This window comes from Eurytemora carolleeae, unplaced genomic scaffold (assembly GCF_000591075.1).
Source record: "Eurytemora carolleeae unplaced genomic scaffold, Eaff_2.0 scaffold1280, whole genome shotgun sequence".
Lineage (NCBI taxonomy): Eukaryota > Metazoa > Arthropoda > Copepoda > Calanoida > Temoridae > Eurytemora > Eurytemora carolleeae.
In genome coordinates, this window is record NW_019397368.1 from 118,495 (window position 1) to 142,196 (window position 23,702).

Genomic DNA, 23,702 nt, shown 5'->3' on the forward strand with positions numbered 1-23,702 from the left:
ATTCCAGGTTGGGTAAATGGACAAGAAAATGATTTTGTTAAATTTTGATATCTTATAACAGAAAGTGTATTGCTTATAGCATGTACATTGTATAGTACATGGTTTTGTTTGAGTTTGATTTCTCTACACAGAAAGGGTACAACTTACAGCAAGTATATTATCAATGTACATTGTACAGTATATGATATTATTTTTAGTTTGTTTCTATGCTCTAAAAAGGGTATAGCGTAAAGCAAGGGGTTTAATCAATGTACATTGTACACTGAACACTGAACACTGTACATTAAATGATTTTGTTTTGAGTTTGATATCTTATCTCAACAAGGGTACAGGCTTTAGAAAGTGTTTAATCAATGTACCTTGATTGATTGATTGAATTTACAGTTTTTTTTTGTGTTTGATATCTTATCTCAACAGGGGTACAGCTTACAGCAAGTTATTTAGCAATGTACGTTGTACAGTACTTACGTTTTTGTTTGACATTTTTTTCACAACAATGTACACTACAGTCCCAAGCAACACAAGTATTTTGTGAATAAAGAGGGCAGTAAAAGTGTGTTTGTTTAGTTTGATACATTATCCCAGAAGAGTACAGCAAGCAGTTTATCTATGAATCGTCTTGGACGAGTCAGCAATACATCAACACCTTTCAGGTAAACACCTTTCAGCTAAACACCTTTCAGGTAAACACCTTTCTTATCAAATAAACAAACAAACCGGGTTTTCAACAAATAAAAAACAAACAAACCGTTTTCTAATAAAATAAACAAACAAACACCTTTCTAATCAAATAAACAAAAACACCGGTTTCTAATCAAATAAACTAACAAACCGGGTTTTAAACAAATAAAAATAAACAAACCGATTTCTAATTAAATAAACAAATAAACAAACAAACCGGGTTTTAAACTAATAAACAAACAAACAAATTAATTTTTAATTTTGGAACCTTTACATTGTTAATTTTAATTTACATCATGGTTTTTGATTAAAATTGGACATTAAACTGCATATTTGTTCACTTTATTAGATATTTTTTTACCAAAAATTCATCTTATTTTACCTTAAGAATTGTTTATTTTCCCAAATTCAGTGAAACCCCCAATAATAAATGTTTGCCGGTCCGTGCGAACATACCTAATATCAGATGATTTTTTATGACAAGTTTAAAAATTCAGATTTATTTTTAGTTTTATTTTCTAAAATCAAATATTAATTTTACGTCTAGTCCTATTTTTTTCTGTGTTTTAAACACAAAATTAGGTTGATAATTTTAGGTACTGTATCCTTTCGATTGAAAGAAGTTTTCTTCTTTCCAGATGCCGAATTTAAAGAACTTATGCCGCAGCTTAAATTTGAGACGCGGCTCAAATATGGTTGGTTCCACTTAAAATTGTATTCAATGCTTTAAGATTTAAGCCAGTGCTCAATTGAAACCGATTTTTGGCTGGCGGATATGAGACACGGCTCAAATTTATTAAATTCGGAATCTGGTTATATCTGATTCTTAATCATAAATAGAACTGGGAGGTATATGCATAAGGACTAAGGACTAAGGAGTAACCCGTCAATGGACTGATAATGAAGGAATCTACAGAGGTAGAAAATATTTATGTCAAGTTATTCTAACTTATTTTATTTCAGCGGATCTTTGGAAGCTTTCAATGTGGATACTCCTCCTGCCTTTAGACAAAACAACAGGTTAATATTCAGGGATCTTTGCGCCACTCAGTTTTTATTTTTATTGTTTTTAATGTTAGGTTGCAAACGGTCGGCTAATTTCTCCTTCACATAAGTTTTCTGATAATTTTAAGCTTATAAATCATCAAAAAATGTTCCTAATAAACTATGGGTTGGAAGATAGATATTTAGCTCAGAGGTTGCTCTCTAAATAGAATAGAGGAAAAGATAAGAAATCATTAGTTTTATTTTTACCCAGCAAACATCAAAACTTTTCCGGGTAGAATCCAGAGATCAAGAAGTTTTCCGTATCTTTTATTTTTCAAATGATTAAACTGATTCACCTCGGAGTTACGAAACTATGACTAAAATTACTAAAACTATCCTGAAATTTAAAAGTTGCTAAAGTGGATATCCAGATTATTTCTATCTCTGGCAAACTTGGCACCTCTTAAGTTGATAAGATGCAGGAACTTATACACAAGTGATGGATTCATTGTCTAAATCCGATATTTTAAGTGCTTATTCCATCGAATCACAAGTTTTGAAAAATAAGAAACTGTAAGTTGGATATTGAGGGGATGCGAGTTTTAAGCATTTCCAATCAGATGGAAAATATATAAATGAAGGTGAACCAGTATATAAATGGGTTCAAGAGATCAGAACTTTTTGGTAGAGTATTCTTAAATTTTAAAAGTTTGATCTCGATATCTATTGTGGGAACTTATAAATTTTAGGATCAATGATTGCTTACACCATGGGATATCAAAAATGTATTAAATTCCCCAGATTTGCAGAGATGTAGATCAATGCTTAATCCCAAGATTCGGAACACAAAGTTCTAGCTTCAGAGTACATCTTTTTTGCAACAAAGCTCATGAAGTAATTTTAGAACACCTAAAACACATATTATATGATTATTTAATTACAGTCTTACAGACTTTTTAAAAACTCCGTAATTCATGTCCCAGACAAAATCATTTTTTCCATAAACATTTTAAAATTTGTAAAATGTAAAAAATCTATGAGAAAAATTGTTTCATCAAAAAATTCTGGATTCAAATTCTTCAAAGTCATTCGTAAATAGGGAGAAATAATTTTTATAAAAATTACAACTCTTGTCATGGTGTCACGCTTGTTCTTTAATATTAAGATAGTATGTAAATTGTTAATTAGCAATGGGCTTGACTACATTTTTACAACGATGATAATTCGTAAGGGAAGGGCAAGGGAATAACAAAATATAGTTGCTATAGCTAGCTGAGGAGAATTTTGACATTTTCGTTTTCAGGAATTCGTTGGTCACAAAACCTAAAGAAAAAGACGAATGGGAATCAAAACTTTTTGGAAAGAAAGGTAAGCAAAATAAATTGAATTCTTTTAATGACTGAAGAAAAATTAAAATTTTTGATTAAAGCTTCTAATAATATGTTCATCATGTTAAAAATAATGATAGATATTTTGTGAAATATTAGATATTGCATGTTTTTGCTAAAATTAGTTTATTTTGGATCAGCTATTGCTAAAACTGATGCCAACGGTCCTATTAAAATACCGTCTAAGCAATATACTATCAAAGAAGAGATCTACTCGGAGCCCAATGCAACAATAGCTGATCCATCCTTTAACAAGAAATTAGCCAAATCCAAGTTGACGCTAGACCTGACCCCAAACACTGAAATTTGGAAATTAAAATCAGAAATGAAGGCAAGTCAGAAACTTGAAGCATTGGAAACCTTCGAAGATGGTGACATTGTCTGTGACAGAAAAGAAATGAAACTTTCACTTCTGCAGGAAAAGAAGAATTCATTTGTGATATCAGGATCCACAATACCCTTTGGCGAAGGTTCTGAAAATGAACTCGATACAGCCACAGATAAGAAAAGTGATTTTACGCTAGATAAAGAAGGAAAAGAAGGATCAGACAAGAGAAATTGTCAAGATGAATCCATATTATTGAAAACAGATTTACATACTTTGGCTTTAAATAAGCTGAGTAAGAAAAGCATGCCAGAGATAAGATTGGATAAAGAGGAGGATACAGTATTGAGGTCGCCATTCAAGTGGAGTAAAAAGAGCATGCCGGAGATCAGATTAGACAGAGAGGAGGATACCACCATGCAGTCACAATTTAGCAAAAAGAGCATGCCAAACATAGGTGGATTCGGTTCAAAGAACTTCCATGAAGATTCCATCTTTAAGAGATCAGTTAATCCAGATCAACCCAAGCAATCAACTATAGAACATTCAAAGGACATGCCTGAAACAAGAACAGAGGGTCAAGATGGAGAAAACACTGCTGCAGAGTATATGCACAGCCCTTCCAGCATTTCCCCTCAAACTCCGAAAAGAAAGACGTCTAGACTGTTCAAGCTTAGTTTATCCAAAAGCAATCTAGATCTTAAAGGAGCAAGTCTGGAAAATGCAGAAAACTACCATAAGGAAAGTCTGCAAAGTAATATTTATGGATATTAGGACCTAACTAAACGTCTGATTTGATTTGAAAGTTTAAAAAAATCTATTTCTGCCGAGTACAGTCTTATTCAGAAAGACCCGGAATTAATTTACAATTAATCAGTAAACTAGACAATCTAATTTTACAAATTTAATTGAAGAAATAGCCCTAGTCCTGCTAAATCTAAAATAATGTCCGTCTTTTTCGAGCATTTAAAATTTTCCAAAAAACGTATAAAGTCACCTGATTCGATAAATTTATGACTGCAAATTTAAATATTTTTTGATTTCCCTCAAAGCATACATTTTCTTTGTTTATATTTTTGACAATGACCTGAGTAAATAGCCTGATACCTACAACTTATTTCCCAAACTCACGACTGTTCTATGTAAAGAGTTTACCAAAACTGAGCAGCAAGGATAAGGCTGTGAGAGGGAAAATATCAAATGATCTGACCTGGACTCGCCAGGAAACCTTGATAAAAACGTAAAACTTTTTTTCTCATAATTTCAGATTTTCCATTGAAAGGTCAGTTTTTCCCCCCAAAAAAATAGCCACAATGTAACCAGTGGCCGAATTTAAAGAATTTGAGCGGCGGTTTAAATTTAAGCCGCGGTTTAAATATGGTTGGTTCCACTTAAAATTGTATCAAATGTTTCAAGATTTAAGCCGGCGCTTAATTTAAACCGGGTTTTGGCGGATTTAAACCGCGGCTCAAATTCTTTAAATTCCATCTTAGGCCAAGCTTTTTTTACAGAGCGTCCCATATCATATTAGATTATCTCCAATCTTTAACGCCAAAATACGCACATAATACTAGAAAAATCTAGCACTTTCTGCAAAAAGAAAATTCTATTAGCCTTATTAAATTTTTCAAAATGATTTATTCTTCTTAAATTTTCTGATTTGTCCCCCAAATCGTAATTTAGACCCATTGACGCGGTCTAATTTGATGTGGGACACCCTGTAGATTAAAAAATGATTTTTGAACAAGTTGAAATTAATTTTTTTTTATTATTATTTTTTGTTAATATTTTCGTCATAAAAATACTAAAATATTACAAAAATATTCTTTTTAAATTATATCTTTTTGATGTTTTTACCCTGGTTTAACCTGGTAGCAATCAGCTGAAATGTTTGAAGAAAGGCAGAAAAAAATGTCCTCAGGGGAATCTGTTATGGAAGTTAAGTCACTTGGAAACTTAGGAAATATTTGAATCCTATACATTAATTTATTTAGATCCCTTTAGTAGTAAATAATCAACCCGTTTTTTATTTGAACTTTAGCAAAACAAAACTTATTACTCAAACAAAGATCTGACTGTTAATTGTAAAGCCAGTACTACTTAGGCGCAGTCCAAGAACTTTTTAGACCTGACCATTTCTTTGACTTTAGATAGTTAAATTAAGATTACCTTTAAAGATTTTGTCAGATATTAAAAGTCTCAATAAATTGTTTTTAATACTGACATAATTCTGGTTTTTTTGTTGAAAAGTTTTGTTTTAAAAATCTGGATCCATTTTGACCCAATTGGGTCATGCTATTTTGAATAGTTTTTTAGGCTCCACAATACGCAATTCAATTAAAAAGTACAGTAAGTTCTGGAAGAGAAGATGATAGTTTTCTGAAACATATCATGAATAGAAATCTGAAAGAAAATCATGATTTTGCCAAACATCAACTGGAGATTGCTGAAAAGAAAGAAACTATGAAGCTAACTAAACAATCTGCAGTTGAGATGAACAGTCCTAAGTTGGAGTTCAAATCATCTGAGGCGTGTAACAACAAAATCTTAGTTCTCACCGTCCCTTCAAATTCATTTATCTGTGGTTCACGCTTCAATACTTCCTTAGTCTCTGCAATGCATACCTCTAACTTTAATTTAAATTTTATTACTTGCACAGTCAAAACTTCGGCCACACAATTTTAACCATTAAATTATGGTTTTAAAAAGAGTAATCAGGGGCTATTATCTCATAGTGTTATCAAATTAACCCTTTCAATGAACCCAACATTTATCTAAAATTCTCCTTAATGTGTTGTCACAACGCCCAGAGTTTCTCAAATTCTGAATCTCCAACTGAAGATATGAAGCCATTTCCATCAGAGGTTCAGGCCATTAAAAGGACTGTAAGCGTAATTATTTCAAGTGTTCTTCATGCACAGATGGCAATGTGCTATTTGCAAGGGTACACTTGAAAACCTTTATCTGATCAATAATGGGGAAAATATTGTCGTTTTTCTAGGTTTAAATGTGTTAAATTCTAATAATTCTATATGTTTTCTCGGAGTAGAAATGTACAAATCACTTTTGTAGAGAAATCAAAATAAAAATTGACCAATTTTCTAAATTATAAACATTGATATCTAAGTCATACTTGATCAGGCAAAGCTTTCATTGGTACCATCGTGAATCGGGCATAGCCATCTTTGCATGATAAGTCACTTAAAATTATGCTTACAGTCCCTTAAAGTATATTTGATAATTTTATTAAGATGTTAAAAGTAAATTGGTCTTGCATGACAAACTTGGTAATTAGGTTCACACCTTGCCATTCATGAAGAAAAGGGATGGAAGAAGAGTACGAAAGTTTGGATTGTATCCACAAGGTAGCAGATGGGTCAGCTTGGTCAAGCTTAACCTCCTTGTTTTGATTTTGATCAGTTTTAGCTAACTTTGTAAACATGTAAATATAAGAAGTTTTGTGGTGATGGTTCTGTATAATATGTATATAAATTATTTGTGCCAGACCTTGCTCTTGAATTGAAATTGCCATGTTAGTTCTTGCAAAGGAATAAACAAGGGATGGAAGGATGGGGGGATGTCAACCTAGGGAAACGGCTAACTGAGGTTTCTGGAATCCATACACCCTGCCGATAACATCCAGGGTTCAATAATGTCATAGGTGGATTAGGAACAGCAAACTGTGGTTCAGGGGAAGTACTGATGATGGGTGCAGTGTGAATTTACTGGGAACCAGAACAATTCCAGCAATTTTAAGATAAATAAATATATGTACATACATTTTTCGTCTTTTAAACCATATACTCAAAAACAGCACGGTTTTTGAAATGTATTAATTTGTGTCCTTGCTCTGCCTGTGCTCCCTGTGCAGGCCTGTGAATAAGTTTATGTTCATAATTGTACATTTTTGTAATTGTAGAAAACTTGCAAAAATAAAAACAAAATTCATTAATATATGATCATAGTATTTCAAATGAGATTCTCTCTTCATTCAAGTTTTTTTTACTTAAGTATTTCACCATGATCAGAAAACTAAGGTACTTAATTTTTTAGAGTGATCACATACAGATTAAAATATGTTGGAATACTTATGTGTTCTTATCGTCATCTTTGTATTGGAATTTCGTTGGCCAAGATAGTTTTTTTTGCCATTCATGGTTTGGACCAACCTAATAAATACTGGTGACATATTTTGTGACCACAAAAAAAATTGATAATTAAAAGATTTTTAATTTTTAGATTCCCAGATGGATACTTTGTCCATAGTCAGTCAGCAGTCAGGACGGAGTAGAGAGGGAGCTACATCTGCTGCCAGTCAAGGAAACCCATCACTTAACAGTCAAACTACATTAGAGGATACTTGGAAACCACAGGGTAGCCTCCCATCCTATTCCCAGGTATATAGAGGATACTTGGAAACCACAGGGTAGCCTCCCATCCTATTCCCAGGTATATAGAGGATACTTGGAAACCACAGGGTAGTCTCCCATCCTATTCCCAGGTATATAGAGGATACTTGGAAACCACAGGGTAGCCTCCCATCCTATTCCCAGGTATATAGAGGATACTTGAAAACCACAGGGTAGCCTCCCATCATATTCCCAGGTATATAGAGGATACTTGGAAACCACAGGGTAGCCTCCCATCCTATTCCCAGGTATATAGAGGATACTTGGAAACCACAGGGTAGCCTCCCATCCTATTCCCAGGTATATAGAGGATACTTGGAAACCACAGGGTAGCCTCCCATCCTATTCCCAGGTATATAGAGGATACTTGAAAGCCACAGGGTAGCCTCCCATCCTATTCCCAGGTATATAGAGGATACTTGGAAACCACAGGGTAGCCTCCCATCCTATTCCCAGGTATATAGAGGATACTTGGAAACCACAGGGTAGCATGTCATCCTATTCCCAGGTATATAGAGGATACTTGGAAACCACAAGGTGGCCTATTTTTTAAAATCAATATTTTTGTCAACCTACAGTTTCATGACAACCTTATAATAAATATAATTGATATTGAAGCTAGTTTGTATTTAGATATGAAACCAGCTAGGATTAAGATTAAATCTTATTTATATTTAGGCTACATTTAAAGTTCCACATGAGAAGAAAAAGATAATTCCTGTTCAAGATGAACTAGAATCATCTCCTAGTCCTGAATCCCCCTCAAGTCCTGTAGCTGACAACAAGGCGGAGAATGGTTGGGGTTTCAGAAATAGCAGGTAAAACTTTATTTTTTTGGTAACATATTAAGTTATGTTAGGTGAGGTTAGTTGCAGGTTAGGTTAGGTGCAGGTGGAGTCTGCAGGTGGAGAAAGGAGAAAAAGATCATTATAAATTAACTATTCTTCATAATATTTGATTATATAAAAATTATAAAAAATAATGGTTAGAAAACAAAAAATAATTTAGGTCTAACATATACTTCCAACATACAAAGAACTATTACAAGAAGAGTATGAAAGCAGATATTTGAAAAAATCATTACATCTCTTATTCTAACGATAATTTTCATGAAAAAAACTTTGTGGGCTCTAAGGCTCTTTTGCTGAAAATCATTAAAGTGGAAAGGTAGCTGAACTTCTTATTGCCGGTTCAAATCCTAATTCTACGTTTCAAATCCTACTGAATCTTTGATTCAGCGATTCAAAAAATGAAAATCAGTAAAGTTTGGATTTATATACTTGTTTTTTGTTAGATCCGGAGTGTCTGTGAGTACACTGGATATAGCTTCTGTTGCCAAGGAACAGGAGAACAAGAAGAAAACACTGGGGCTCAAACTTAAGAACAGTTACAGTAAGTTTAACATTCACATTTAAAGGGACTGTAAGGGTAAATTTAAGTGACCCTCCATGCGAAGATGGCGATGCCTGATTCACAACGATACCCTAAAAAGCTGCTTCGTCTTATCAAATATTAATTAATTAGAATTTAAAAAACTTTATATTTTCCATTGTGGGTTCTAACAAAAGAGACGTTTTGAATTTATCACAATAAACACATTGACGTCTTTGCATGGAGGGTCACCTGAAATTATGCTTACAGTCGGTTTAAGTAGTATGGGCTCTAAAATTTAGAATCTAATTATACCGTATTTAAACTATTAACAAATTATTCTAGTAAAGGATTATATGTTTTCAGAGAGTTATTCTTCTAAGCTTAGATACGGGGGGGGGGGGGGCTGGGTTATTTAAGGAAGTAATTATGTTAACAATAATCTGTAATTACTAATCTTAACATGTATAACCAATATTATGTTTTGAATTGATTAATTGATTGATAAATGCATGTCTGGAATGTTTTAACCAATAAAATATCTTTTTCCAACCACAGCACGCATGTCCCAGAACAGTTATACAGAAATATTTGGTATTTTAACATAACCCCTCTATCCCCCCATCTTAACCACCTTCAATCTTGCTTTTAAGCCCCCCCCCCCTTTTTTATTGATAAGAGCTGTAGTTGTTCCATCATTGAAAGTATTTATTTCTTCGATATATGTACTGTTTGATAAAGTAGGATACTACTACATATCTACTGATTAATACATTGCATTTACACACTATGGTATTCCAATATTAGAATGGTAGCACAAATACATGGCACAGGGTCTATTTATGTAACGTGACCGTGGAATACATGGCACAGGGTCTATGTAACGTGACAGTGGAATACATGGCACAGGGTCTATGTAACGTGACAGTGGAATACATGGCACAGGGTCTATGCAACGTAACAGTGGAATACATGGCACAGGGTCTTATTAACGTGACAGTGGAAAACATGGCACAGGGTCTATGTAACGTGACAGTGGAATACATGGCACAGGGTCTATTTATGAAACGTGACAATGGAATACATTGCACAGGGTCTATGTAACGTAACAGTGGAATACATGGCACAGGGCCTATGTAACGTGACAGTGGAATACATGGCACAGGGTCTATGTAACGTAACAGTGGAATAATTTTTTTCGTTGGATTTTCTTTAAACTAAAATTACCGCTAAAATGTTGTAATTCTGAAAACGCGTCTTGGACATGTTAGTTTTGATACTAAACAGTTACAGTCTACAGATAGTATCAGATACATAATGTTTGTTAAGTGGTCTTTTAAACAAAAGAAACTGCAAAGACGACAATTATTCCGCTGTTTTTTGGCTATTACTGTACTGATATATTTCATAAGATTGGTTAAAGGACTTTTGGCATAACATCCATTTACAGAGTAGCATATGCAATTCACAACAGTTCCTTTTAAGCTTGGTTTGATTAATAATGAATAATTCGTCCCTGGTTACTCTTTGAAACTAAAATTTTCAATTTTCGCTAAAAATAAACAAAATTGTGACGAGCAGATTTCTATTGCAGAAAAAATGGGGAAATGGGTGAGATGTTCATCATTTTCTTTTAAAAATTTTATTCTTTCTTTTAGAGTTCCACAATAAAGTGTCATGACGAAATCAAACACTTATCCAAGTCAGAAAAACGACAAAATCTTCCACATTATTTATCTGACAAAGGTTTAAAGAACACCGTTGTGGATCGGGCATGTTCCTTTAACTGATGTAGTTCTACATAGATACGGTTACATAATTACACCCTGGCATAGATACAGTTACCTAATTACACCCTGGCATAGATACGGTTACTTAATTACACCCTGACATAGATACGGTTACCTAATTACACCCTGGCATAGATACCGTTACTTAATTACACCCTGGCATAGATACGGTTACTTAATTACACCCTGACATAGATACAGTTACCTAATTACACCCTGGCATAGATACGGTTCCTTAATTACACCCTGACATAGATACGGTTACTTAATTACACCCTGGCATAGGTACCGTTACTTAATTACACCCTGGCATAGATACGGTTACTTAATTACACCCTGACATAGATACGGCTACTTAATTACACCCTGGCATAGATACGGTTACTTAATTACACCCTGGCATAGATACGGTTACTTAATTACACCCTGACATAGATACGGTTACCTAATTACACCCAGGCGTAGATGCGGTTACTTAATTACACCCTGGCATAGATACGGTTACTTAATTACACCCTGACATAGATACGGTTGCTACTTAATTACACCCTGGCATAGATACGGTTACTTAATTACACCCTGACATAGATACGGTTGCCTAATTACACCCTGGCATAGATGCGGTTACTTAATTACACCCTGAAATAGATACGGTTACCTAATTACATCCTCACAAAGATACTGTTACATAATTACACCCTGACATAGAAATGGTAACCTAATTACACCCTGACATAGATACAGTTACCTAATTACATCCTGACATAGATACGTTTACTTAATTACACCCTGACATAGATACGGTTACCTAATTATATCCTGACATAGATACAGTTACCTAATTACACCCTGACATAGATACGGTTACCTAATTACACCCTGACACAGATACAGTTACCTAATTACACCCTGACATAGATATAGTTACTTAATTACACCCTGACATAGATACAGTTACCTAATTACATCCTGACATAGATACGGTTACTCAATTACACCTTGACATAGATACGGTTACCTAATTATATCCTGACATAGATACAGTTACTTAATTACATCCTGACAAAGATACGGTTACTTAATTGCACCGTGACATAGATACGGTTACTCAATTGCACCCTGACATAGATACGGTTACCTAATTACACCCTGACATAGATACGGTTACCTAATTAAACCCTGACATAGATACAGTTACCTAATTACACCCTGACATAGATACGGTTAACTAATTAAACCCTGACATAAGTCCAGTTACCTAATTACACCCTGACATAGATACGGTTACCTAATTACACCCTGCCATAGATACACTTACCTAATTACACCTTGACATAGATACAGTTACCTTATTACACCCTGAAATAGATACATATACCTAATTAGACCCTGACATAGATACGGTTACCTAATAACACCCTGACATAGATACAGTTACCTGATTACACCCTGACATAGATACGGTTACCAAATAACACCCTGACATAAATACAGTTACCTAATTACACCCTGACATATATACAGTTACCTTATTACACCATGACATAGATACGGTTACCTAATAACACCCTGACATAAATACAGTTACCAAATTACACCATGACATAAATACGGTTACCTTATTACACCCTGAAATAGATACGGTTACCTAATTACATCCTGAAATAGATAGGGTAACTTAATTAGACCCTAAAATAGATACGGTTACCTAATTTCAATCTGACCAAAGCATGCACTAACAAACTATATTTATATCTCCAGGCAGTCTTTTTGACCTGAGTAAAATTGGAAAAGGAAAAGGTGAGAATAAAAGATAATTTGTAATAAATCAAATCCAATGATATTTATTATTAAGAATTGATAGAATCAATGCTTAGGATCAATTTAATTTGATGTAGATCCGAATCATGGGTCCGCCCTGAAAAAAATGGATCCAAAACCGTATCCGGATATTTGATATTTAGCCCCTTGAATCCGGATCCAGGAAGCCAAAATCTTATTGATCAAACTGATCCGGATCCTGAGCATTGAATATAAACAAGGAGAGGGATGTCTACATTTTACTATGACGTATTAGATCAGGAACTAATTTTATTGTAAACAATAGTAAAGCTTAACATTTCTTTTGGGCCTGTACGGTCACGGTTGCATTGTTAAAAATATAGTTAGATCTCTCTTTATACAGTGATCGGCGATTATAACAATACAATAAAGACGACTTTTTACTAATCATGCGTTGATCCCTAACAAACATTTTTCAAATTACAAGTTTACAAGAAAACCAAGATAAACTGTTAATTGACAAATTCTCTTTGTTTACATGGTTATATGTCTCTGCTGTCCGCAAGCTTGGTAGAAATCAAAATTGAAATCGAAAGTCGTCTCAACTGTATTGATATATACGGCGACGACTGTATGTCATAATTAAATGTAAACAAAGCACATTTCCTCTCCTTAGATCTATCCAAGGAACTATAAACAGGAACGTCCAACTAAGATATACGCAAATTGTGTACACACTTTGGGAGGAATGTAAACAAACTCAGTAGTGCCCCAACAGAAGTTGAAGGGAAAGGATTAAAGCTCTGATGTGATATTACAGTCCAACAAAAACAAGTTAATATATCAAGTTATAGCGAATACTTATGATTTTTGGCTTTCTGGTCAATATGGAAAATACAATAGCATATATTCTTATTCCACCCCTTGCGCCCCTTTCACTCAAAAATGATGCGTTGCCCCTTAATTCTTTGTTTTGATCTCCTCCCACTGCAGTACACAGATTTGATTCATCAGATAAGGCGGTTCCTGGTCTATATATTTCTTGGATCTATCACTCCTCAATTATTTTCAATGTGAAAACCGTAAAACGTGTTAAGATTAAATAAGTAATTTTAAATAATAATTTTATCTAACTTAAAGATTTCCCACAATTTAAGTAAAATTGCATGCAGTAGATTTATTATAGGCTTAAATTGCACAAAGAAGGGAAGGTTGTGGTTAATAGTAAATATTTAATCGGATATATCGGGAAAATATTGCAACATATTTGCACATTTATCCAATCATTAGCAAATGCCAATTTCAAAATAAGAAATTTTTCTTATCTTTTCATTTTTCATGCTTCATGGTGCCACGAGCAGAGCATAAAAAAAAAAAAAAAATTCCATCCAATGGTTGACAACTGACAAGCTTAATTATGATGTTTGACAAGTTTTCAATCTGAAAACGTAAAATCAATATTTAAAATCAAAATTTTAACTGAACAGTGATAATATACATACTAGAATTGTGAATTAATTAATAAATTTTCTTTTATTTTCTAGGCTTCAAAGAGAAATCAGACGAGGGTAAGACAGGAAATGGTGGAAGAAGAAATTCAATCGAATCCAACTCCTCCAGGTCAAATTAATAAAATAACCTTTTTTTAAAGATAAATACAGGGTTATCCACAAAGGATGCAACTTTGACACAAAGAAATTAGCCTACAACTGTAGGTATTTATAAATATAAGAATTTAAGGACAAAATAAATTCCGTAAAGTGTCTGAAGTTTCATCCTTTTTGGTTAACCCTGTACTAACTTTGCCATAGTTATCTTTATTTATCTTTAAATTTATATAAACGTGTCAATAATAAAAGTAGTTCACATATTTAATATGCTTAGCTCGTTTTTGATGTAAATTATCAATTTAGGCACTCTCGGACCCATTCTGATGGATCTTTTGGACCTCCTAATGGAACCCGTGTAGTGCTGGGTAGAGAAACCTCTCCTATTCCCAACATGAACTCCAAACTTTCATCTGATATGCTTGCCAAGTACAGTGGCAAATCAAACCAGGTAAACCGTTTAAGTTGTTGATCGCTCATGATCTCCAGAATGTTGGCGTTGGCGTTGGTGTTGGTGTTGGTGTTGGTGTTGGCGTTGGCGTTGGCGTTGGCCATGACGTTGACATATTTTTTAATACTGTTGATATTATTGATAAAAATATAATATCGGTGATATTATTGATTTTGCTTATATTTCTGATAATTTTCAAATGATATTTTGGTGTGTGATAATGATGATGATGATATAATGATGATGATATTTATGATAATAATGATGATACTGATAATAATGATGGTGATGATGATATGATGATATGATCATATGATCATATGATGATATGATGATAATGATGATAATGATGATAATGATGATAATGATGATAATGATGATAATGATGATAATGATGATAATGATGATAATATGATATGATGATATGATCATATGATCATATGATGATATGATGATAATGATGATAATGATGATAATGATGATAATTATGATAATGATGATAATGATGATAATGATGATAATGATGATAATGATGATAATGATGATAATGATGATAATTATGATAATTATGATAATGATGATAATGATGATAATGATTGTATGTCAGGAACTGGTTGAGCTGGTTGTAAGTATGGAGCGAAGGTTGGAAGAGCAGAGTAAGAAGGTTGGTGACCTAGAGGACTATATAGATGGTCTTCTAATCAGGTAAATATCAGATTTATCAGGTTTATACTCCAAACTCTCAATAACCCTTCGACATTTTAAAATAATGGGACTGAAAGAATGAATTCATTTGACCCTCTATGCAAAGATGGCAATGCCTGATTCACATCAGTACATTTGAAACTTTCATTTGATCAATAATATGGAAGATATTGTCATTTTTCTAGTATTTTTTTGTATATTGTGAATTGTAAAAAATATGAGAAGAGAAAAAAAGACTGTAAAGTAACTGATACACCTTTAAATATTGTTTAAGATTTGATCAAAAAGAATTAACTATTGAATACAAATTTGACGGGATTTTCAACAGAAGTTAACTGTTACTTCGAAAAGCCTCCATCATTGATTAACAATACAGAACCCTAAAACGATTGTTCTTGAAACCATGCAGTTGTCTTCCTAGATATGTGCAGTAGAGATCCTCATTATTTCTTTTTTAAAAGCATCGTTAGATAATTTCTAAAAATATTTTCATCATTGCAAATGTTTTAATAAAGGTTCAAAGATTGCAGGTAGAATTTTTTGAATACAGAGTCACTTAAACTTTTTAATTTTTAGTTTGCTGCTCTTTTTTAATTATCAACTTAGTAATCAATAAAAGTCATTTTTTCTATTTGATTTTATGTATTATTTTTTTACACATATCTTGATTTTAAACGACCCTTACAAAATCTAAAAAAGTTTTTTGCCAATTTTATTTTGTTCTATTTTCCAGAGTAATGGAGGTTGCCCCAGTACTTCTTCAGAAGGACTTGAACGCCAGCAAATCAACCATGAGGTATCGTAGAGCACAATAACAAATATTTGAGTGGATCAACAAAATTGGCGGCTTTCACAAATCAGAAATCACGGCATAGGAAAATGGCGCATTTTTTTTACAGTTTGTATTCGCAAGGTCATTAACTTTTAAAGTAAAATTTTTATAAAGATAAAGAAGAAAACTTTAGTCCGCCAGTTTTTCTTTGATCCATCCTATAAAATACAGCACTTGAATGATTTTAAACTGATAACCTTGTAAATATTAACCTGCATAGTGCATAAAGGACTGGAGATTTTAAATCTCTTGTTCTTTCCCTAATTCATACTTGGTGGCAGGATTATTAAAGCACTTAACATTTTAGCATGAGTTTTTTTTTACCAAAATGGTGACTTTTATTAATATGTACAGACAATATTTGTACTTAACACCAATCTAACAATGTCTGAAATTTCAATATAAATCATGGATTTTTACAAAGATAGGTGGTGGTTTTGAGTTCATAAATAATGTGTACTTAAAAAAAACACAACTATCAATATTTATTTCAAATACATTTTAAGTTCATGATTATTTCAAGGTAATTTATAGCCTAGCCGTTTTTGCATCATCTATTTTCTGTATAAATATATATATATTGTTAAGCTTTGATTTTTAACATGATACACTATTTAGATGGATTAAGAAATTCCTGTTCACATTCACTCGTGAAACAGCAACGTAAAATGTACTTACATTGCTACCCTATTTATATATGCCACTTTTCATTTCAATTTTTGGTTCTTATTGGCTCCTGTTAAAAAGTTATGGGTTTCTGTTCAAAATGTATAGGTTCTTGTTCAAAATGTATAGATTCCTGTTCAAAATGTTTAGATTCCTGTTCAAAATTTATGGACACTTGTTAATAATGTATAGGCTCTTGTACAAAACTTATTGGTTCCTGTTCAAAATATATGGGGTCCTGCTCAAATTGTTTTGATTCCTGTTCAACATTTATGAGTTCCTGTTCAAAATTTTTGGGTTACTGTTCAAATTTGTAGATTAATGTTCAAATTTTTTACAAATCGGTATTTCAGGTTTGCGAGTTAACCGTTCAGAATTATATTGTAGCAAATTAAATATCACAATTACAATTAATGTTTTGCTTTTTATAGAAATTCCACAGATATTTGTGAAATGGAGGATAAAGTTTTAGAGACAAATATTGAATATTAGAAAGTATGTCAAAAAGTTCATTTTTATCTAACGTGAAGACGAAAACAATTTGGTCTATCTTTAAAGTGTGTAAATAACTCTCTCAAGGGACTGTAAGTGTAATTTTTACGTGACTCTCCATGCAAAAATATCTTCGTCCAATTGTCATCGGTACCATTGGAGTGTCTAATCAAGTATGAATAAGATATAAATATTTATTATTTTAAAAACTGATTATTTTCAATTGCTAGTTCTCAAAGAAGTAACATGCGCATTTCTGTTGCAAAAAAATATAAATTTATCACTTTTAAACCTTGAAAAATATTGATCAGATAAAGGTTTCAAGGGTACCGTTGTGAATCGGACATTGCCATCTTTGCATGAGGGGTCATTTTGAAATTACGCTTACAGTCCCTTTAATGTGTTTTATTATTCAGAGGTGCTGGATTACGGCTCTTTGCTGCTGATTTTAACCGGTTACGGCTTGGTTAAAGTTCAAAGTGCACACTGGACAAGGTTGTTGTGTACTCAATGTACATATTGTACGGTGTGTTCACTGTGTACTGTATGCACTTATCCCATCACCTCTTCATTGGTTGTGGGCTAATATTTTTTAAAAATGTCACATTTTTCAAAGGCGCAACTTAAGTTATAATTAGGAAGTGGGAATTTTAATCTAAGAGATTGGTAAAATGATTTATTAAATAATCTTCATATCCCCCCCCCCCCACATGACCACATGACTGAAGTCGCGCCTATGATCATTTTTCATTGGTTTTAGTCGGGTTTTCATAATATTCAGTAATATGGCTAAATGCACCAACTAAAAAAACCATTATGAAAAATTAATATTAATATTAACATTATTTTTTCAATATATTTATTTTTTTAATTTCAACAAAATTCTATAAATAATTAGATGATAGCGCAGCTGCAAATTTTGAGCAATGAACAATCATGAAAATGCTTTAACATTATTCTTAATAAGTGAAGGTTGGGGAAATACGATTTTACCTCTTTTCTTCACTTTATTCACAAGACTTTCTTCAATGCTTATCTTATTTTTATCTGAAAGAGAAATATTGATTTAAAGTCTTAAAAATATCTTATGCATTTTATCCAGTTGCTTACACATACATTTGGGTTAAAAAGCATTTAGAAATGAAAAAAATTGTGATATCGGAACTTATGTAAACATAAAAATAGTAAGAAATTGATTAAAACTTAAAATTATTTTGCATTTGTTTTTTAAAAATTTATTAAGTAAACTTGTGAGTGTGTAAGATCCATATTTCAATCAAATGTACACAATGTAAATTTGAAGTGATGACTAAACACTAGAAAAGTCCAGTTCATTCATGTGTTATAATTAAGTTTGAGAATTATACTGAACCGGAAGAAAGAAAGATTTCATAATTAATATTGTAAAAGAATTCAGTAGAACTTTAAAACTCCCGATAAAATGGAACACTAAGCACTGACCAATTAATTTGGATCTTTGAAATGCTCTAAAAGTGTTTCTTTATTTTGTTATTTAACAAAATTTGTGTTTAAAACATGGTGACAAAGTCTTCATAACGATGGCTTATACAAATAAAACGGAAAAGGCGATTCTTTTTTCTGTCTCTGCTATTTAAGATTCATTTTCCAAATACTCTTTAAATCTAAAGTTTGTCGATTTACGCTTAATTTTTTTGGGTCTCTGCGTTAAGTAATTGAAGAACTTTCTGTAAAATTAACATTAACATTTTCCAATGAAAATTATTCAGCATGAATTTTACAAAGTTGTATGAGTGAGGACCTGAAATCTCGGGAATAGGAAAATGAACGAAGTTTGGAGGACTCCTAAAAAAACTACTGAACATGAGATACAACAATTGTGATGTGTAAACAGAGCTAATATTTTAGAATGGTGGATATTGAGATCAATGCTTGATCTCTTTTTCTTAATCTCCAGATTAAACAATGCTTGTTCCCCTCTTATTCTTAATCTCCTGATTAATAAGCCGATCGGGATTAAAGATATCCCATTCTAAAGTTTTCAGCTCAGACCTCATAATATTAATAAGTAATTTAATAAGTTACTAGTAAAACTTTATGCTTTGAAATAACATTAAATACATAAAAGTATTGTTTTAACGTCGTCTTTCTATTCCATAGTGTTCTGGTTCTCATTCTATGACTCAAGTCCAATGCATGGTTTCATTATTTCATGCCAATATCATCTCTTAAGTTTCAGGGCGGGTAAAACCTATAGTGCGTTCTGAATGTAGTTTTTAAGTAGACTACTCTAGTGTACTCTGAAAAACAAAGTAAAAATTTTAAAAAACACGACCTATCAATTTTTTAATTTTCAGCTATCAAAAATTTGTTAACCCTGCAGTTTGGGTTAAGGTTTAACTATTTGTAGATGTTTGTATATATTATTATATTATTATATTATCAGATTATCAGAATAAAGTTCTAGTTTATTTTTCTATTTCCGTTTTTTTTAAAATTGATTTTAGACCTGTAAGGTTAGGTTAGGTTTATGGGACTGTACGCGTAATTTCAAGTGAATCTGCATTCAAAGATGATTATTGCCAATTCACAACGGTACCTTAAAAGCATTGTCTGATAAAGTATGAATTAGATATAAATGTTTATAATTTCGAAAACTACAATTTATTAGATCAGAGTCAAACACTTTTAAACCTAGAAAAACGACAATATCTTCCACACTATTGATCGGATAACTAGGTTTCAAGGGTAACAATGTGAATCGGGCATTGCACAAAAGGTCACTTGAAATTACGCTGATAATCCTGTCAACCTATTTAATTTTTAGAACAGCACGTCTAAATGTTCTTAAAAAATTAGTTTGTAACAGAAAACTGATGTATTTGAAAATACTGGAATTGTGTTCTTATTTTTTTTTTCGGGAAAATTTTAATTTTAATTTTAAACAAGACAATCAAAATTTTAAAAAAAAAATTTTTCAAATATTCGCATTCATTTTACATATCCCAGGTCAGAGATGGGATTCCAGACCTTTTAATGTACTTTATGTACACAATCATTTACCGTACAGTGTACACTGTACAGATCTGTACGCTGCATGTCAATACATTTACCACGACGTAAGTATCATAAATTGCATGTTTTAAAGGTGGGTTGTCGTTACTTAAATTTTTTAAATAGTAATGATTGTCATCTTTCTTCTTTCTTTTTATTCCGATATAGCTCAGGGGATTTTATCATTGAAAAAAACGAGCCTTAAATATCGAGAGATAAATCACAAAACTGTTACAAATCATCCCTAGAGAAACTACAGGGTGTCCCACGAAACATGACAGTTAAAGGACGACTTGAATATCGTCTTTGACTTTTGTAATAATTCGTGGCAGCTAGTCATTCGTCAAATTAATATTAGCAGCATTATTCTAAAATTATAAAAAAAAGACAACATAACCCGGTCCAGGCATTTTCTAAATGTGGCCGGCCAGTTGTGTGCTTTCCAAGTTACCGGTGATATGAAGAATTCCGTTCAGAATTCGAAAACTTGGATTTTATTTAATTAAGTGAAATCGGACCAAAATTCTCATAGTTTCCGATAATATTGAAAGCACTAACAAGGCAGACTACATTTCGGAAATGCTATGAAGAGTGGAGTTTTGTAATCAATGTTATAAGAATCATATATGTAAAAGTAGGTTGACCAATAAAAACCGCATATTATTAGTAGGAATAAATGCGATATTCAAGCTCTTTATTTTCACTATCATGTTTCGTGGGACACCCTGTAGTAGCTTAAGCAATAACGACAAGCATTCTCTTTTCTGAATTTAACTGCATTTTCATTGAGGACAATCTTAACAAGAAAGTATAAATAATGTATCGTGACTTTAGAAAACTATTGAGTGTTGATGTTAGTTTTTAAGCATGCATTTAAAAAACAAAATTATCATTTTAATGAACTCTTTTTGCCACCAATGCCAATAAATTTTTTTTACGATTAAACGGAATTCTTTTAACAGAAATAATAAACCTTCTCTTTTGCAATATATTTTATTACAGTGATAACCATGAAATATGAAGACGACTTTTGGGCTTTTAAACAGTCTAAAAAGCATGAAACACAGCAGTGTAAACCGGACCAATTTCACTTAAGTGTCTAGTAAAAATTTTTTATTTATCAACATCAAATGCATTTAAGTATTGCTCTAATTTTGTCTGCCTATTCCATTGTTTTCTGGTTCCCGTTGTAGCTGCAGGGTGTCCCACGAAACATGACAATTGGTAAATAATTTGGTCTGTCTTCTTCCCTATACTGTAATAGATTCTAAAGCCTTTTTGCATTATATTACGTTCAATAAAATGTTTTACTAAAATAAATTTTACTTTGAAATCAATATTACAATAATATGACGACTATTAAATATTCTTATACTATTATTTTTGGTATTAAACAACTTAAGTAATTATGGAAGAAGACATTTTAAATTATTCACTAACTGTCATGTTGCGTGGGACACCCTGTAGTTATATGGACGGTTTTTTATCTATATAATATAGCTCTTCGCTCATGTGTACATATATATTTATATATATATATATGTATATGTATACATATATTATATATGGATATATAATTCATACTTGATATATATGCTAGGTATATCTGGTCAAACGGCTGTGCCGAATGGGCTGGAATTTTTTATAAATTTTTTTCTCCAAAATTCGACATTTTTTTGAATTACACAGGCACTTGAGCTAGTATTTATTATGTATACTAAGACTATGTGTTAGCATTTTTATCGTAACATTTTTTATTTATCTTTTTATTTTTTTTTATTCTAGTTCCTGCCTTACCAACCACCCAGGACACGGGGAGAGGAGCGTGTGAATATCATCCTTAAGACATATTGGTCCATAAGCAATCGATCAATCGATTAGTCCTCGAACCTTTCCTCTACTCGATCAATCAATCCGTTCTGAAGTTTTTCCTTAATTAATCTATGAATCAATCAGTCCTCAAACAAATCCACCTGTCATAAATTTTGATATCCCAATCGATCAATCAATCTGTCCTCAATTATTTACCCATCTAGTTACCCTGTTATTACGGATACAAATAGATTGTTTATTGCGTTTTATTAATATGACAGAAAAGAATACCATTCTTTAGATTTGTTGAAATTTACGTTTAATCATATTTTCCATATGCATTTCTGCTCATTTTTTTAAATGACTCGAGGGATGTTAAAAACAAAATTTTGATTTTAAAAAAAATCAAGTTGGATCCCTTCTAAATGTTTATATATGTATGTTTTTCAAGCAATAAGTTAAAAAAGACTTACTTAGTTCCCAGGTCTTTTTGAACAAAAGATACTTAACCGTGCCAAAAGTATTATTGTGTTATGTTTACTAATAATAATTTTCGACCAAATTCAAGAGATTTCTTTGTTCTTCGTTCTTGACTTTTTGTTAATTTCGCCATTATATGTATTTTTGGAAAAGAAATAAATATACAATACTAGAATTAAAGTTTTTTTTTACTTCACAAAAAGAAATTTGGTTTAAAATTGTAAATTAAAGGAAGTTTTGACCAGGAAATTATGAAAGGAATTCTAAACCAGAATAAATTAGTTTACAATGAGAGCCATCAAATAAAATAATGGAAGAATACTTTTAGACTCAAATTTTGACGCTAAATAGTTCAATGAACATGAGACACGGCAATGTGCACTGTAAATAGTTGCGTTTGTTACAATAGAGTATATTAGATTTTTTGATTTCCTATTGGACAGGTTTCTGATCCTCACTATACTATAATTCTAACTTTTTCTTGAATCTAGATAGTACTGTTATGTAAAGGTTATGTAAGAAGAAAACCTTATTTGAAATTATATACTTTGTCATATTTACATAAGTTATATTGAACGTTGTGGCATGAGCTGCTTTTTAGATTAATGATAAGTATTCTAAATTCCTTAAATATCCAGAATTCTGCTTTCTTCGTAACAGACACAAATATGTCTGCATTTAAAGTCTCGAGTGTCCCAATAATCATGGAAATCAAAAATTTTCATTGAATCCCGTATTTAAGAAGGAATTTCATCAAATTTACTAAGTTGAATTCGTTATGCAAAACATATCAGAACATTTAGAAAAAATGCAACATCTAGGAAACGAAACAATTTACGGAGAATACTCTCTATTAGTAGACATCATCAAAAATCTTTTTCAAAAATCACT

General features: G+C 32.1%; 1 protein-coding gene across 7 annotated transcripts in view; it reads left to right on the plus strand.

Moving 5' to 3' along the window:
• LOC111713791 (uncharacterized) overlaps window positions 1-22,986 on the plus strand; it is a 46,104-nt gene extending 23,118 nt beyond the window's left edge. The window contains exons 13-32 of one of the 7 annotated variants that reach the window (XR_002767790.1): window positions 568-653; window positions 1,645-1,701; window positions 2,972-3,036; window positions 3,197-4,122; window positions 4,530-4,604; window positions 5,257-5,341; window positions 5,732-5,910; window positions 6,192-6,245; window positions 6,677-6,746; window positions 7,621-7,778; window positions 8,469-8,608; window positions 9,085-9,182; window positions 12,713-12,751; window positions 14,278-14,353; window positions 14,647-14,791; window positions 15,399-15,496; window positions 16,230-16,292; window positions 17,903-17,981; window positions 20,475-20,584; window positions 22,305-22,986. Coding sequence is in view for 3 of the 7 variants with exons in the window: in XM_023488729.1 (XP_023344497.1) it covers window positions 568-653; window positions 1,645-1,701; window positions 2,972-3,036; window positions 3,197-4,122; window positions 4,530-4,604; window positions 5,257-5,341; window positions 5,732-5,910; window positions 6,192-6,245; window positions 6,677-6,746; window positions 7,621-7,778; window positions 8,469-8,608; window positions 9,085-9,182; window positions 12,713-12,751; window positions 14,278-14,353; window positions 14,647-14,791; window positions 15,399-15,496; window positions 16,230-16,292; window positions 17,903-17,957 (2,469 nt within the window). In the remaining 4 variants the exon portion in view is untranslated. Of the gene's footprint in view, window positions 1-567; window positions 654-1,644; window positions 1,702-2,971; window positions 3,037-3,196; window positions 4,123-4,529; window positions 4,605-5,256; window positions 5,342-5,731; window positions 5,911-6,191; window positions 6,246-6,676; window positions 6,747-7,620; window positions 7,779-8,468; window positions 8,609-9,084; window positions 9,183-12,712; window positions 12,752-14,277; window positions 14,354-14,646; window positions 14,792-15,398; window positions 15,497-16,229; window positions 16,293-17,902; window positions 19,945-20,474; window positions 20,585-22,304 lie in introns of those variants that run through there. The other 6 variants (XR_002767791.1, XR_002767792.1, XM_023488729.1 and 3 more) reach the window with 6 other exon arrangements.
• The last annotated feature ends 716 nt before the right edge of the window (window positions 22,987-23,702 follow it).